The sequence below is a fragment of the Rhinopithecus roxellana genome, chromosome 1 (genome assembly GCF_007565055.1).
Source record: "Rhinopithecus roxellana isolate Shanxi Qingling chromosome 1, ASM756505v1, whole genome shotgun sequence".
NCBI lineage: Eukaryota > Metazoa > Chordata > Mammalia > Primates > Cercopithecidae > Rhinopithecus > Rhinopithecus roxellana.
Genome location: NC_044549.1, coordinates 135,533,215 through 135,549,931, shown reverse-complemented (window position 1 = coordinate 135,549,931; position 16,717 = coordinate 135,533,215). Strand labels below are relative to the sequence as shown.

General features: G+C 39.8%; 1 protein-coding gene across 27 annotated transcripts in view; it reads right to left on the bottom strand.

Annotated features, from left to right (window-relative positions):
* The window catches only part of PEX5L (peroxisomal biogenesis factor 5 like), a 247,844-nt gene that overhangs the window by 11,294 nt on the left and 219,833 nt on the right, over positions 1–16,717 (bottom strand). For all 27 annotated transcript variants that reach the window (XM_030931780.1, XM_010378673.2, XM_010378677.2 and 24 more), the window contains 5 exons: positions 8,719–8,862; positions 5,023–5,093; positions 2,729–2,926; positions 1,851–2,016; positions 1,293–1,450 (listed from right to left, as the gene is read on the bottom strand). In XM_030931780.1, coding sequence (XP_030787640.1) covers positions 1,293–1,450; positions 1,851–2,016; positions 2,729–2,926; positions 5,023–5,093; positions 8,719–8,862 — 737 coding nt within the window. The remainder of the gene's footprint in view (positions 1–1,292; positions 1,451–1,850; positions 2,017–2,728; positions 2,927–5,022; positions 5,094–8,718; positions 8,863–16,717) is intronic.

The following is a 16,717-nucleotide window of genomic DNA, read 5'->3' as shown; positions in this document are numbered from 1 at the left end:
TTTCACAGTGTCCATAAAATAAAGCAAGCCGCTTGATAAGGAGTCATTCAGCTCTTCCTGGTTTTGATCTGAGAAAATCCTCTTGACACAGTTAATCCAGTGACTAACGCTCCTTGTAAGAGTTTTTTGTACAGTGCAACAACTATTTTCTAGGGTCTCAATGTTTGCCAGTGGCAAAATGCACCAATGCAAAGCACTAATTCTTCAGATGTCAAAAGAGTGAAATCTAGTTATATAGTTCTCTGATGACTTACTAAATAAATAGTAGTAATAAGGATGATGTTGGCAAAAACAATAATCATCATAATAAATGCCTGCTAGGCATTGAGCATCTGCTCTGTGCTAGGCAATTACATTTAACCTGTATGATAATCCTGAAAAATAATCATTACCTCTTTCTCTCTCTTTTTTTAACAAATGAAGAAATTGAGGCTAAAAATTATATACCAGTCACGAAACTGGTACATGGCAGAGCTGTGATTTTAACCCCGGCTTGTCTGATTAAAGCCTGGCTCTTTCAGAGAATGGGAAAGGGCTTACATTTTTTGTGGGTTTCAAAACTAACATTTAGTTCTTTTTCCAATTATGAAAGTAATACCTGTTTATTTAGAAAATAGAAAAAATGGGAAAAGAAAGAAGAAAAAAGATTACCCATACTTTCATTATCGGAAAAAAATAAAGGTCATTTGTAGGCCCTGGTAATGGGGAAAAGATAGAGAGGACGCAGTCCTTAATGACGAAGGATGAGAATGAGAAAGGCATTTTAAACTATAAACCCAGTTTTGTTTATTCTTTTTCTCCCAACTAACTTGATTGGTATATTAGGTTTGGAAAACCTGGATTCTTGGTTTTGCCTTGCTAAACACTGGTTCTGGGACTTTCTGAAGTCCTTTTGCCAGGTCCCCTTGCCCACACCTCCAGGGCTCTTTTTTCCTTCAGTGGAAAATGAAAGATCGATGGGTAGTATTTCTTGAAGAGTTACCCATGGGAGTGTTGAAAACCCTGATGACTTGTCCTAATCCAGGCCAAGTGAATCAAAATCTCAGGGGCCAGGGGTTGGGAATCTGCATTTCCCAAGATTCGGAGCCAACTGCTGCTCTCTAAAGATTGAGAAGCAGAGCAGCACAGGGCTCCTGCTCAAACAGGCCTTGGGATCTGAAGGCTCTGCATTCACCCTGAACGGCAGGAGATGGAATACCAAGGCAGGCATTTTTACTTGGAAACAACCTTTGAGGTTATTCAACCTCAGTCCTGGGCATGGCCTTCATCCTTGGCCTGTTGCTATACTTCACCTGTAGGCGCCCAGGTTGATGCAGCTTATTCCCAGGTTGTATCTGGATCGGATGAACCCTGGCTGAATCTCCAGTGCTCGTGTGTAGGCCTCCACGGCTTCCTCGCTGCGGTCTCCATTCGCCAAGGTCGCCCCAAGACGGTTCCATAGTGAATAGTCCTGATGACAAAATCAGAACTTTCTAACAACCCAGTACAAGGCACAATGACAGAGCATTCCTGTATTTCTCCACAGAGAAAGGAAGATGGCTAAAAATATATGCAGTGCTCATGGATGGAGACCATGGCCAGGTGAATTACTAAAAAAATCTTCATGGACAATTTTGTCAAATGACTTTCACTCGTCAACGAACAGCTACCATTTGATGTTGTCACCTAATTAGTGTTTCTATTTTAGGTATTTCAATATTAACAGCCACAGTAGCACATTATTAGTACCATCACTTTAAACCATTGGAGTCAGGGAAAGAAAGTGTAGAAGAAATGTAGACGGTGTAGCCTGTGAAAACGTGTTTGTTACAGAGAAGGTTGTGGTTTCTTGCTGTGCTGTGCTATCTTACCTCTGGCCGAACAGTTAAGGCAGCGTTAAATGCATCTATTGCTCTATTAAATTCTCCACTCAGGTGGAACAGAACCCCTAGACCTGTCTGTAGGTCTGGGTCGATCGTATCTCCATTTTGGTGGGCAGCTTCCAGATATAATTCCTTCACTCCTTCCAGAACAGAGCTACAAGAGAAAAAAAATTAGATTTGTAATCCAAATAGAACATTAACGATTTACTGTTAAATCTCTTGACTCTATTTCAAGAAGTCTCTTCGTTACAGACTGGAAAATTTTGCTTAAAATACCTTAACTTAATGAGAGGACTATGAATGCTGAATGTTTTAAAATATGGTTGATTTTCATGAACTATTTTGTTGTACACAAATACAGACTGTGCTAAGTAAGGTCTTCACGAGGAGAGTTCTGTTGACTCTATGAGTGCCAGTGTGGAAAACCCCACAGCTAAGTTTCCCAAGGGCTCAATGAGAAAGGATTTATTGCTGATAGAAAGGATTTATTGCTGATAGAAAACAAAATTTCTAGAAAACCAGACTTTCATTTTCCCCATTCCTAATTCTCAGGCTGGATAAAACTTGGAGCATTCGTATTTATTATACTTCACCTTGGGTGAATTATGTGTCCAAAGCATTTGACTTTAAAATGTGGCACTCACATAAATGTCTGTGAGTGCCCACAATGTAGATCATGTGCCCGAAGGCTGGCCCTGGTCTAAGCATTAATCTTTCTAATGAGTGATGCTCCTCCAGCAGAATACTGTCCTGCAAACCATTCTGGAGTGGGTGGTGTCAGGGCTGTGAGGCTCATTGTTGCCCTTTAGGTGATTCATTGTACATATGGGTGTAAACTGCCAGCTGTAATATACTGAGAAAGGTACCTGTCAACTGGGGACTTAGACATCCGCCGGGTGAGGCCTGGAGATCCCTTCTTGCTTTTCACAAGGTATTTGTACTTTGGATTTTGCTTAATCCAATTCTTCAGAGCTTCGCAGGCATCCTGTTGATGGCCAGTGTTAGTATAACTCACAGCCAAGGCCATCAAAGCTTTTAAGTTGTTGGGCTGTAATTCTAAGCACCTGAAAGAAAAAAAGGAGCCAATTTCAGATTTTTTTTTTTTTTTTTTTGGAGCCACAATCCAACAGTTCTTCAGAAAATGTGGAGGTTCTTTATTAACTAAATACTGCAAAAGCATTGGTAAACTTGCTTATGTCAAATCCTGGAAAGCACCATATTTATCTACATAAAAATGGAGACCTCAGCATATTTTTAAGAAAGTTAAAACTTACCCTAATGATTGCTAGGTTTGGTAATTTTAATAAGTAGCTTTAAAACTATGTGGCTTATCCCTGCACTTAATCTAATGAGATCTAACGAGAAATAGGGGATATCATTATTTTAATGCTGCATTTTTTTTTTTTTTCTTAGACAGAGTCTCACTCTGTCACTGAAGCTGGAGTGTGATCTGGGCTCACTGCAACCTCTGCCACCTGGACTCAAGCGATTCTCCTGCCTCAGCCTCCCGAATAGCTGGGGTTACAGATGCCCACCACATCCGGCTAATTTTGTATTTTTAGTAGAGACAAGGTTTCCGTGTTGGCCAGTCTGGTCTCAAACTCCTGACCTCAAGTGACCCACCTGCTTCACCTCCCAAAGTGCTGGGATTACAGGTGTAAGCCACCACACCTGGCCTCTACTACCAATATATTAAATATCTATTATCCCCAAAGAGAACTGACTTGAATGTAGACATCTAGATATGAAAGATTGTACAGTCTTTTGCAAAGGAGAGGGAAATCCCTGTGTTTTCAGAACTACTGATGTGGGTTTACAGGAGACACAGGCTAAAGCTACTCCCCCTCATTCTATTATTGGCCTCTAGCAAGGGATTTTCAAACTGAAGTGCATGTGAATCATCTGGGGGGGGGGTTTTATAAAATCTGCATTCTGATCCAGTAGGCCTACTGGGGTGGGCCTGGGATTGTGCAGGTTTGACAAGTTCTCAGGTGATGATGAGGTCTCTGGATAAGACTTTGAGGAGCAAGCCCTAGGCAGTACCTAATACCACTCTGTGGCGGGCCTAATCTCTCAGAAGCTTATCAACACTGGGTAGAGAGATTCTTAACTCTATATGCACATTACAAATGCCAGGGAGTTTTAAAACTATTGCTGCTTGGTTCCCAGCCCTGATCAATTAAATGATCATCTCTGGACTGTGCTTGGGCATCAATTTTCCCCTCCAAATGATTCTAATGTGCATGTGTATATAGGGTTAAGAACCACTGACTCAGAGCTCCAGATTTGGAGTCAGGTGATGAGGGTTTAAGTTCTGTCTCTGTTACATGCTCTCTGTGTGACCTTGACCTTTCCTGATCCCCAATTCTCTCATCTGTAGGAAAAGGCTCTGACAGCAGGGCCATACCACAGGCACCATTACTTCATCAGATGCCAACAGAATCTTGAAATCTAGGATTCCAAGATTGTAAAGCCCTAGAATTTCAACAGTCTAGAATTCTTACAATCTGAGATTCCAAAGCCATAGGATTTATACACATACATTATGTATGTACATTCATATAAATACCATACATATAACAGATGGAATATATGTGTGCATATATATGTATACATGCACACACATATATATTCTCTTCCTATAGCACTATATTAAAGGTACTTACAAGAAAAGGTAGGGAAAGTGGAAGTCTATTTGGTAGAGGCTACTTTTCCAGGATTTAAATAGGAGCTCTAATTAAGTAGGGTGTAATGTTAAACACACCCACTGTTCCCATCCCTCCCGCCCCAATGTCATCCAGACCATTAGTCAGTACTCCACTTTTTTTTTTTTAAGAATATTTTCAGATGTTTCAGCGGGTTAAAACGTTAAAAGGAATTATTTATTCAATGAGTCTACTTTACGAGTGGGTTTAACACAGGCTTTCTCTGGTGCCAGTGAATGTCCATTGATTTGTAGATAGCAAGACATTGTTAGGAACATTACTTCATTATAAGTTGTTTTTCAGAGCTAAGTGTGAGTGATATGCGGTATCTCAGCACTTATCCTTTACAAATTCTTTACACTGTACTTCAGTAAAGATCAAAAGACAAATCTGAAACAGGAAGTTCATTAACAAGTGTCCACCAGGCCCATGATTTTGCACTTAGCTTCGTTTACCTCTGGAGGGCGACAATAGCTGCTTGTTCATTTTCATTCTCTGCCTGGGTTATCCCGAGGAACTGCCATGCCTACGAAAGACAACTGATGTTAATATTGCAAGATGAAGCAGAATTACTCATGTGCTTCAGTTGGTTGTTGACCTATGATGGATCCCCTATGCAGAGAAACCTGTCTCAGATGTGACTGCTGTATAAAAGGGAAAAATATTATATGCATTTCTTCATTTGAACTCTCTTGTGATATCTGGGTCAAGATCCTTTGTCATTATTTCCAGACTCGTTCAGTATTTATCCTTTTCTATAACCCGGTGCGATGGAAACCTCTGAATTTCTGAGATTTTATTATATTAGGTATCTTAAAACCAAAAGATAAATATATAAAATTATACAATTGTGAGGGAAAGGGGTGGAAAAATAACCCAGAAATGTAGCTAAATGAAGTTTACAATAAGGAATCTCAAGATATACAATATTAACTTAGCTTGTATGAATGAAAGTCAGTTACTAGAAGAATTCACAGGAGATTTAGGAACTAGGAAAAGCAAAACAAAATCTCCTATGATGTGTTCATTCCTCTAATATAATCACTGTTAAAATGCACAAAACACATATAAACACAATCATAATGTAGATATAATTTGATAGTCTACATTTATACATTCCATTGTACCTTAAGCTCTTTTTCATGTTTTTACAAAATCCTCATAATTTTTAATTTGAATTTTGTTGAATGGATATTCCATTATTTACTCAATAATTCCCTTATCGCTTTAAGTTGGTTGCAATTGTTTGCTATTGTAAATAACATGAAGAACATCTTCAAGCAGATAGCTTATGTTTTTATATCTAGAATCAAAGTTTTTAACATAGCAAATTTTTCTCTATATACTCATAAGAACAATAACTCTCACACTGTTACAAGAGTAATACAAGCAGAAACCTCTCATTACACACATTGTCTTCAAATTTGACACTCCCCAAACACTTTTACACACTCCTCAAACATTATTTTAGATAATACCATTTTAAAACAAAACTCTAGGAAAGCACAGTTATCTTAAGGTGCCATTTGAATGGTACAGGCTTTTCCTCTCATGGGTTATTATTACATACACCTTATGAACTCATCAAAACACCGATTATTCCCCCTCCAAATAGCCTTGATTCTTTTAAATCTCTTAAACATACAGACAGCAACCTCTATTTTGATTTCCCCTTCCATATATCTTAGAATGCTTCTTAAGAAAAGACTGATGAGATAGTCTTTCTCTGGGGGTGTTTTCTAGCCTTTGGCCATGGTGTCATTTTCACTGTCTGCAGTGTTATTACCTTAACTTTGAGGTCTCCATAGATTCAGAAGCCCTGGGTCCTTGTCTGGGATTTGTTAGTTACCAAAGGCCCTCATTTTCTCATTTATGAATCTGAGATCATAATATGTCCTTAAAAAAATCTTCCAGGGCTGTTATGTCAAATAATGTAATATATTTGAAAACACCTTGTAAAATACATAGCATTTACAAACGTAAGATGACATTATTATTTTTAGGGGGCGGCCTATAGTTTCATATCAGTGTAATAATTTCCTCTTCTACAATGGGCATATATCTTTTATTTTATTTTATTTTATTTTTGAGACAGTCTTGCTCTGTCACTGAGGCTGGAGTGCAGTGGCACAATTTTGGCTCACTGCAACCTCCGCCTGCTGGTTCAAGTGATTCTCCCACCTCAGCCTCCCGAGTAGCTGGGATTACAGGCATGAGCCATCCCACCCAGCTAATTTTTTTTTTTTTTTTTTTTGTATTTTTAGTAGAGACAGGGTTTCGCCACGTTGGCCAAGCTGGTCTTGAACTCCTGGCCTGAAGTGATCCGCCCACCTCGGCTTCCCAAAGTGCTAGGATTACAGGCATGAGGCAGCACGCTTGGCCTATCTTTTAAAAATTCTAATATTTTGGTTCAGAATTTCAAATTTCAGTTCAATCCCATTTCACTGTAAGCCTTTTGACCAACACGATATTACAAGATTTAACTAGTGATCAGTTTACTCATTCTTCTTACATAAAGTACAACCAATAATAAAAATGAAGGCTAAATATTGATGTGCCAGGCACTGAGCTGAGCGCTTTATTTGTGTGGACTAATTTAATCCTCCCAACACCCAATGAGATAGTTACTGTTAGGATTTGGACTAATTTAATCCTCGCAACACCCAATGAGATAGTTACTGTTAGGATTTCCATGTTACAGATGAGGAAACTGAAACTTAGAGGGTTTAAATGATTTGCCCCAGGTCCCATGGCTAACAGGTAGAACAGGGATCTGAACCTATGCAGTTGGGATAGCACAGCCTAGATGCCTAACCACTATTCTACATTGTATTCTCAGCACCAGTATATATATCTGTCTCTAAAATTTCTGCAGATTCCCTTGGGAATATTCCGTATATGATTCCTGAAAATTACTCACAAATGAAAGAAGAAACCATTATACTGACACTACCTTATGATAGGCCTTCACAGGTTTAGAAATCTAGGGGACTAGTACTGCAGAAGCTTTTTGGTGGTCTCCCAGCCTCTGTCTCTAATCACTCTTCTCATCTCTGAGAAATGGGTTTTTCTAACATGCAATCTGTTGGTATGCCTCTTCTGAGTACAGGACCCTAGTGGTTTCCCATGGCTTTCAGATGAATTTCAAATTATTGCTTAACTCTTCTTGCCTTCCCTCTACCATTCTCTCCTCCCCTCTTCCACTTAACATGATGCTTCATGCCCTTCTGCCTATCCACATAGCACTCCCTTGTAACAGAAACTTGACTACCCTATTGCCTTTAATTCCTGCACCCACCCTGGCTCCACTTGTGCAGAAAGGCTGGATGCTTTCTAGTCTCCCAGCATCCTGTGCACACTCTGACGTTGCATTTATTTCACTACTTTGAATTTTTTTCCTTGTCTTCCCAGATACACCATAAATATGTTTTCTACCTGATATGTTTTCCCAGCTTTTCCATATTTTAAGCCAGGACCTGGTATAATTTTTGGGACATAGTATGTGTTCAATAAATGTGGAGTGAGTAAACCAAGGGTGATGTAGAGTGTGACACAAGAGCCAGACATCACTATACACTGTCCCTTCAAAACTACTGCTGGGCACGGTGGCTCATCCCTGTATTCCCAGCACTTTGGGAGGCCAAGGCCGGTGGATCACCTGAGGTCAGGAGTTCGAGACCAGCCTGACCAACATGGTGAGACTCCATCTCTACTAGAAATACAAAAATTAGCTGGGCATGGTGACAGGCACCTGTAATCTCAGCTACTTGGGATGCTGAGGCAGGAGAATCTCTTGAACCTGGGAGGTGGAGGTTGCAGTGAGCCGAGATTGTGCCATTTCACTCCAGCCTGGTTGACAGAGCAAGACTCAGTCTCAAAAACAGAAAACTACTGATAAGCTTCCAGGTTGGTAATTTTGATTTTTCTTTTCCTGTCCCCAACCTTTATTTATAGGCACTGTAAACTGCTGATTAGAAATTTGGTTAGAAAACAGGTACCTATATGTAACTTTCAAACAAGTAGACCCAGCTAGGTTAACTCCTCTGGGAACCTTTACTTGATGAAAAGGCGACCCAGCAGAGTTCTGTGTTATCTGTCCCTCATTAGCACATGCCCTTTCTGAGACTGGCAGAATGAAGGCAGAAGGACACCTCTGCATCTCCAGGGTCCTGAAGAATTGCTGCTTCCATGAACAGGATGGTGACTGGCAGGTCCCCTTCCTTCAGCCTTTTTAAGCCTTCCTCAAATGCTCCAGGCCAGTCCTTGAAGGGGTTTTCAGTGTGAAAGTAATATCCCTGCAACACAGAAAAAGGCCAGTGCATGAGCCATTGATTTCTCTTTTCATTCTTACATTCAGTAGGTTCTCATTAAAAAGTCAGGAAACAACAGATGCTGGAGAGGATATGGAGAAATAGGAATGCTTTTACACTGTCGGTGGGAGTGTAAATTAGTTCAACCATTGCGGAAGACAGTGTGGTGATTCCTCAAGGATCTAGAACCAGATATATCATTTGACCCAGCAATCTCATTACTGAGTATATACCCAAAGGATTATAAATCATTCTGCTATAAAGACACATGCACATGTATGTTTATTGCAGCACTATTCACAATAGCAAAGACTTGGAACCAAACCAAATGCCCATCAATGATAGACTGGATAAAGAAAATGTGGCACATATACACCATGGAATACTATGCAGCCATAAAAAAGGATGAGTTCATGTCCTTTGCAGGGATGTGGATGAAGCTGGAAACCTTCATTCTCAGCAAACTAACACAGGAACAGAAAATCAAACACCATATGTCCTCACTCATAAGTGGGAGTTGAACTGTGAGAACACATGGACACAGGGAGGGGAACATCACACACTGGGGCCTGTTGTGGGGTGGGGGACTAGGGGAGGGATACCATTAGGAAAAATACTTAATGTAGATGATGGGTTGATGGGTGCAGCAAACCACCATGGCCCGTGTATACCTGTGTATCAAACCTGCATGTTCTGCACATGTATCTCAGAACTTAAAGCATAATAAAAATTTTTAAATTAAATTAATTTTGATTATTTAGTTTTTCATTTTAAATTTAAATTTCTGCTTTTCCTTATTATGAATATAGTACTTTTTCATAGTATAAAATTTAGGTAATACTAAATAATATAAAAAGATACAAAGTTACCTATAATGCCACAACGTAGATATAAGCACTGCTAATATTTTTGATTTTGCTTTTGTCTGATATCTTTTGGTTTTTTTGTTTTAACAATTTCCCCTCAAGATTTTAAAAATACTCTTTAGACATGCTTTTGCTAAGTGCTACCACCCATCCCCCAAAATATGAATCTTACATACTGTATATCTGTTTATCTACTACGGCCCTTTGGAGAACTACAAGCCATTGTCACAACTAATAATTTTTTTTGCCTTCACCCTGAACCAGTTTTTGCCTACTGGGGGCTATATTGCCCCTGTTGAGAATGCATGTTTTAAAGTTAAAGATCTTTTTTTTAATTGAAAAAATTTAAAGAATATTTAGTGTACAAATAACTGGTATTTTCCATGAGTATATAAATTAAACAAATAGGCACATATTACATACACAGACTTATAGCTTAGGCCTCACTTAGTTTTATATTGTGATTTCTCTATGTTATTAAAATTATTCCTATGGATATGCTATATTTATTTACTCAATCCCCTATTGATGAACATTCAGGTTATTTTAATTTTTTTGTTATCATAAATAAAACCATGGTGAAAGCCTCATGCATAAATCTTTGCTACATTTACTTATTACCTTAGGATAGACTCCCAGAGGGATTTATTAGGTTAAAGGTTATGAGCTATTTTTAAGCCCTTGAAATGTGTAGCTAAATTGTCTTTGAAAAAATTTGCCCCAACTTAAACTGTCATCTGAAGTATATGAGAGATGTTACTTGTTGCAATTTTACTTGCATAGATTTTCATAGAATCCTTTAAATTTGGTAGGTACAAATAAGCTAGTGTGTTGATGGTGTTACTAAGGTTTAAGAGTAGATCAAGTTGGGGGGGCGCCCAAGATGGCTGAATAGGAACAGCTCCAGCCTACAGCTCCCAGCATGAGCGACACAGAAGATGGGTGATTTCTGCATTTTCAACTGAGGTACTGGGTTCATCTCACTGGGGCGTGTCAGACAGTCGATGCTGGTCCGTGGGTGCAGCCCGACCAGCGAGAGCTGAAGCAGAGTGAGGCATCGCCTCACCTGGGAAGCGCAAGGGGGAAGAGAATTCCTTTTCCTAGCCAAGGGAAATTGAGACACACAACACCTGGAAAATTGGGTAACTCCTACCCTAATACTGAGCTTTACCAAGGGTCTTAGTAAACAGCACACCAGGAGATTATATCTCACACCTGGCCTGGAGGGTCCCACGCCCATGGAGCCTCCCTCATTGCTAGCACAGCAGTAGGAGATCTAACTGCAAGGTGGCAGTAAGACTGGGGGAGGGGTGCCCACCATTGCTGAGGCTTAAGTAGGTAAACAAAGCTGCAGGGAAGCTCGAATTGGGTGGAGCCCACCACAGCTCAAGGAGGCCTGCCTGCCTCTGTAGACTCCACCTCTGGGGACAGGGCATAGCTAAACAAAAAGCAGCAGAAACCTCTGCAGAGGTAAAAGTCCCTGTCTGACAGCTTTGAAGAGAGCAGTGGTTCTCCCAGCATGGAGGTTGAGATCTGAGAACAGACAGACTGCCTGATCAAGTGGGTCCCTGACCCCTGAGTAGCCTAACTGGGAGACATCCCCCACTAGGTGCAGACCGACACCTCACACCTCACACTGCTGGGTACACCCCTGAGACAAACCTTACAGAGCAAGAATCGGACAGCAACACTCACTGTTCAGCAATATTCTATCTTCTGCAGTCTCCACTGCTGATACCCAGGCAAACAGGGTCTGGAGTGGGCCTCAAGCAAACTCCAACAGATCTGCAGCTGAGGGTCCTGATTGTTGGAAGGAAAACTAACAAACAGAAAGGACATCCACACCAAAATCCCATCAGTACGTCACCATCACCAAAGACCAAAGGCAGATAAAACCACAAAGATGGGGAAAAAGCAGTGCAGAAAAGCTGGAAATTCAAAAAATCAGAGCAAATCTCCCCCTCCAAAGGAACACAGCTAATTGCCAGCAACTGAACAAAGCTGGATGGAGAATGACTTTGATGAGTTGAGAGAAGAAGGCTTCAGTCAATCAAACTTCTCAGAGCTAAAGGAGGAACTACGTAACCAGTGCAAAGCAACTAAAAACCTTGAAAAAAGAATGGATGAATGGATAACTAGAATAATCAATGCAGAGAAGACCTTAAAAGAACTGATAGAGATGAAAACCATGACACGAGAACTACGTGACAAATGCACAAGCTTCAGTAACCGACTCGATCAACTGGAAGGAAGAATATCAGTGATTGAAGATCAAATGAATGAAATGAAGCAAGAAGAGAAGTGTAGAGAAAACAGAGTAAAAAGAAATGAACAAAGCCTCCAAGAAATATGGGATTATGTGAAAAGACCAAATCTACGTCTGATTGGTGTGCCTGAAAGTGATGGGGAAAATGGAACCAAGTTGGAAAACACACTGCAGGATATCATCCAGGAGAACTTCCCCAAACTAGTAAGGCAGGCCAACATTCAAATTCAGGAAATACAGAGAACGCCACAAAGATACTCCTTGAGAAGAGCAACTCCAAGACACATAATTGTCAGATTCACCAAAGTTGAAATGAAGGAAAAAATCTTAAGGGCAGCCAGAGAGAAAGGTTGGGTTACCCACAAAGGGAAGCCCATCAGACTAACAGCAGATCTCTCGGCAGAAACTCTACAAGCCACAAGAGAGTGGGGGCCAATATTCAACATTCTTAAAGAAAAGAATTTTAAACCCAGAATTTCATATCCAGCCAAACCAAGTTTCATAAGTGAAGGAGAAATAAAATCCTTTACAGACAAGCAAATGCTTAGAGATTTTGTCACCACCAGGCATGCTCTACAAGAGATCCTGAAGGAAGCACTAAACATGGAAAGGAATAACTGGTACCAGCCATTGCAAAAACATGCCAAAATGTAAAGTCCATGGATGCTAGGAAGAAACTGCATCAACTAATGAGCAAAATAACCAGCTAACATCATAATGACACGATCAAGTTCACACATAACAATATTAACCTTAAATGTAAATGGACTAAATGCTCCAATAAGAAGACATAGACTGGCAAATTGGGTAAAAAGTCAAGACCCATCAGTTTGCTGTATTCAGGAGACCCATCTCACATACAGAGACACACATATGCTCAAAATAAAGGGATGGAGGAAGATCTACCAAGCAAATGGAAAACAAAGAAAGCAGGGGTTGCAATCCTAGTCTCTGATAAAACAGACTTTAAACCATCAAAGATCAAGAGACAAAGAAGGCCATTACATAATGGTAAAGGGATCAATTAATCAGAAAGAGCTAACTATCCTAAATATATATGCACCCAATACAGGAGCACCCAGATTCATAAAGCAAGTCCTCAGAGACTTTTACAAAGAGACTTAGACTCCCATACAAAAATAATGGGAGATTTTAACATCCCACTGTCAACATTAGACAGATTGACAAGACAGAAAGTTAACGAGGATATCCAGGAATTGAACTAAGCTCTACACCAAGCAGACCTAATAGACATCTACAGAAGTCTCCACCCCAAATCAACAGAATATACATTCTTCTCAGCACCACATCGCACCTATTCCAAAATTGACCACATAGTTGGAAGTAAAGCACTCCTCAGCAAATGTACAAGAACAGAAATTATAACAAACTGTCTCTCAGACCACAGTGCAATCAAACTAGAACTCAGGACTAAGAAATTCAATCAAAACCGCTCAACTAACTATGGCAACTGAACAACCTGCTCCTGAATGACTACTGGGTACATAACGAAATGAAGGCAGAAATAAAGATGTTCTTTGAAACCAATGAGAACAAAGATACAATATACCAGAATCTCTGGGACACATTTAAAGCAGTGTGTAGAGGGAAATTTATAGCACTAAATGCCCACAAGAGAAAGCAGGAAAGATCTAAAATTGACACCCTAACATCACAATTAAAAGAACCAGAGAAGCAAGAGCAAACACATTCAAAAGCTAGCAGAAGGCAAGAAATAACTAAGATCAGAGCAGAACTGAAGGAGATAGAGACACAAAGACCCTCTAAAAAAATCAATGAATCCAGGAGCTGGTTTTTTGAAAAGATCAACAAAATTGATAGACTGCTAGCAAGACTAATAAAGAAGAAAAGAGAGAAGAATCAAATAGATGCAATAAAAAATGATAAAGGGGATATCACCACCGACCCCGCAGAAATACAAACTACCATCAGAGAATACTATAAACACCTCTATGCAAATAAACTAGAAAACTTAGAATAAATGGATAATTTCCTGGACACTTACACCCTCCCAAGACTAAACCAGGAAGAAGTTGAATCCCTGAATGGACCTATAGCAGGCTCTGAAATTGAGGCAATAATTAACAGCCTACTAACCAAAAAAAGTCCAGGACCAGATGGATTCACAGCCGAATTCTACCAGAGGTATAAGGAGGAGCTGGTACCGTTCCTTCTGAAACTATTCCAATCAGTAGAGAAAGAGGGAATCCTCCCTAACTCATTTTATGAGGCCAACATCATCCTGATACCAAAGGACACAACAAAAAAAGAGAATTTTAGACCAATATCCCTGATGAACATTGATGCAAAAATCCTCAGTAAAATACTGGCAAACCGAATCCAGCAGCACATCAAAAAGCTTATCCACCATGATCAAGTGGGCTTCATTCCTGGGATGCAAGGCTGGTTCAACATTAGCAAATCAATAAATGTAATCCAGTCTATAAACAGAACAAAAGACAAAAACCACATGATTATCTCAATAGATGCAGAAAAGGCCTTTGACAAAATTCAACAGCCCTTCATGCTAAAAACTCTCAATAAATTCGGCATTGATGGAACATATCTCAAAATAATAAGAGTTATTTATGACAAACCCACAGCCAATATCATACTGAATGGGCAAAAACTGGAAGCATTCCCTTTGAAAACTGGCACAAGACAGGGATGCCCTCTCTCACCACTCCTATTCAACATAGTGTTGGAAGTTCTGGCTAGGGCAATCAGGCAAGAGAATGAAATCAAGGGTATTCAGTTAGGAAAAGAAGAAGTCAAATTGTCCCTGTTTGCAGATGACATGATTATATATTCAGACAACCCCATCGTCTCAGCCCAAAATCTCCTTAAGCTGATAAGCAACTTTAGCAAAGTCTCAGGATACAAAATCAATGTGCAAAAATCACAAGCATTCTTATACACCAGTAACAGACAGAGAGCCAAATCATGAATGAACTCCCATTCACAATAGCTTCAAAGAGAATAAAATACCTAGGAATCCAACTTACAAGGGATGTAAAGGGACTCTTCAAGGAGAACTACAAACCACTGCTAAGTAAAATAAAAGAGGACACAAACAAATGGAAGAACATACCATGCTCATGGATAGGAAGAATCAATATTGTGAAAATGGCTATACTGCCCAAGGTAATTTATAGATTCAATGCCATCCCCATTAAGCTACCAATGACTTTCTTCACAGAATTGGAAAAAACTGCTTTAAAGTTCATATGGATCCAAAAAAGACCATTGCCAAGACAATACTAAGCCAAAAGAACAAAGCTGGAGGCACCACGCTACCTGACTTCAAACTATACTACAAGGCTACAGTAACCAAAACAGCATGGTACTGGTACCAAAACAGAGATGTAGACCAATGGAACAGAACAGAGCCCTCAGAAATAATACCACACATCTACAGCCATCTGGTCTTTGACAAACCTGAGAAAAACAAGAAATGGGGAAAGGATTCCCTGTTTAATAAATGGTGCTGGGAAAATTGGCTAGCTGTAAGTAGAAAGCTGAAACTGGATCCTTTCTTTTTTTTTTTTTTCCCATATAATTTTTTTTTTTATTATTATACTTTAAGTTCTAGGGTACATGTGCATAGCGTGCAGGTTTGTTACATATGTATACTTGTGCCATGTTGGTGTGCTGCACCCATCAACTCATCAGCACCCATCAATTCGTCATTTATATCAGGTATAACTCCCAATGCAATCCCTCCCCCCTCCCCCCTCCCCATGATAGGCCCCGATGTGTGATGTTCCCCTTCCCGAGTCCAAGTGATGTCATTGTTCAGTTCCCACCTATGAGTGAGAACATGTGGTGTTTGGTTTTCTGTTCTTGTGATAGTTTGCTAAGAATGATGGTTTCCAGCTGCATCCATGTCCCTACAAAGGACGCAAACTCATCCTTTTTTATGGCTGCATAATATTCCATGGTGTATATGTGCCACATTTTCTTAATCCAGTCTGTCACAGATGGACATTTGGGTTGATTCCAAGTCTTTGCTATTGTGAATAGTGCCGCAATAAACACACGTGTGCATGTGTCTTTATAGCAGCATGATTTATAATCCTTTGGGTATATACCCAGTAGTGGGATGGCTGGGTCATATGGTACATCTGGTTCTAGATCCTTGAGGAATCGCCATACTGTTTTCCATAATGGTTGAACTAGTTTACAATCCCACCAACAGTGTAAAAGTGTTCCTATTTCTCCACATCCTCTCCAACACCTGTTGTTTCCTGACTTTTTAATGGTTGCCATTCTAACTGGTGTGAGATGGTATCTCATTGTGGTTTTGATTTGCATCTCTCTGATGGCCAGTGATGATGAGCATTTTTTCATGTGTCTGTTGGCTGTATGAATGTCTTCTTTTGAGAATTGTCTGTTCATATCCTTTGCCCACTTTTTGATGGGGTTGTTTGTTTTTTTCTTGTAAATTTGTTTGAGTTCTTTGTAGATTCTGGATATTAGCCCTTTGTCAGATGAGTAGATTGCAAAAATTTTCTCCCATTCTGTAGGTTGAAACCGGATCCTTTCTTTACTCCTTATATGAAAATTAATTCAAGATGGATTAGAGACTTAAATGTTAGACCTAAAACCATAAAAACCCTAGAAGAAAACCTAGGTAATACCATTCAGGACATAGGCATGGTCAAGGACTTCATGTCTAAAACACCAA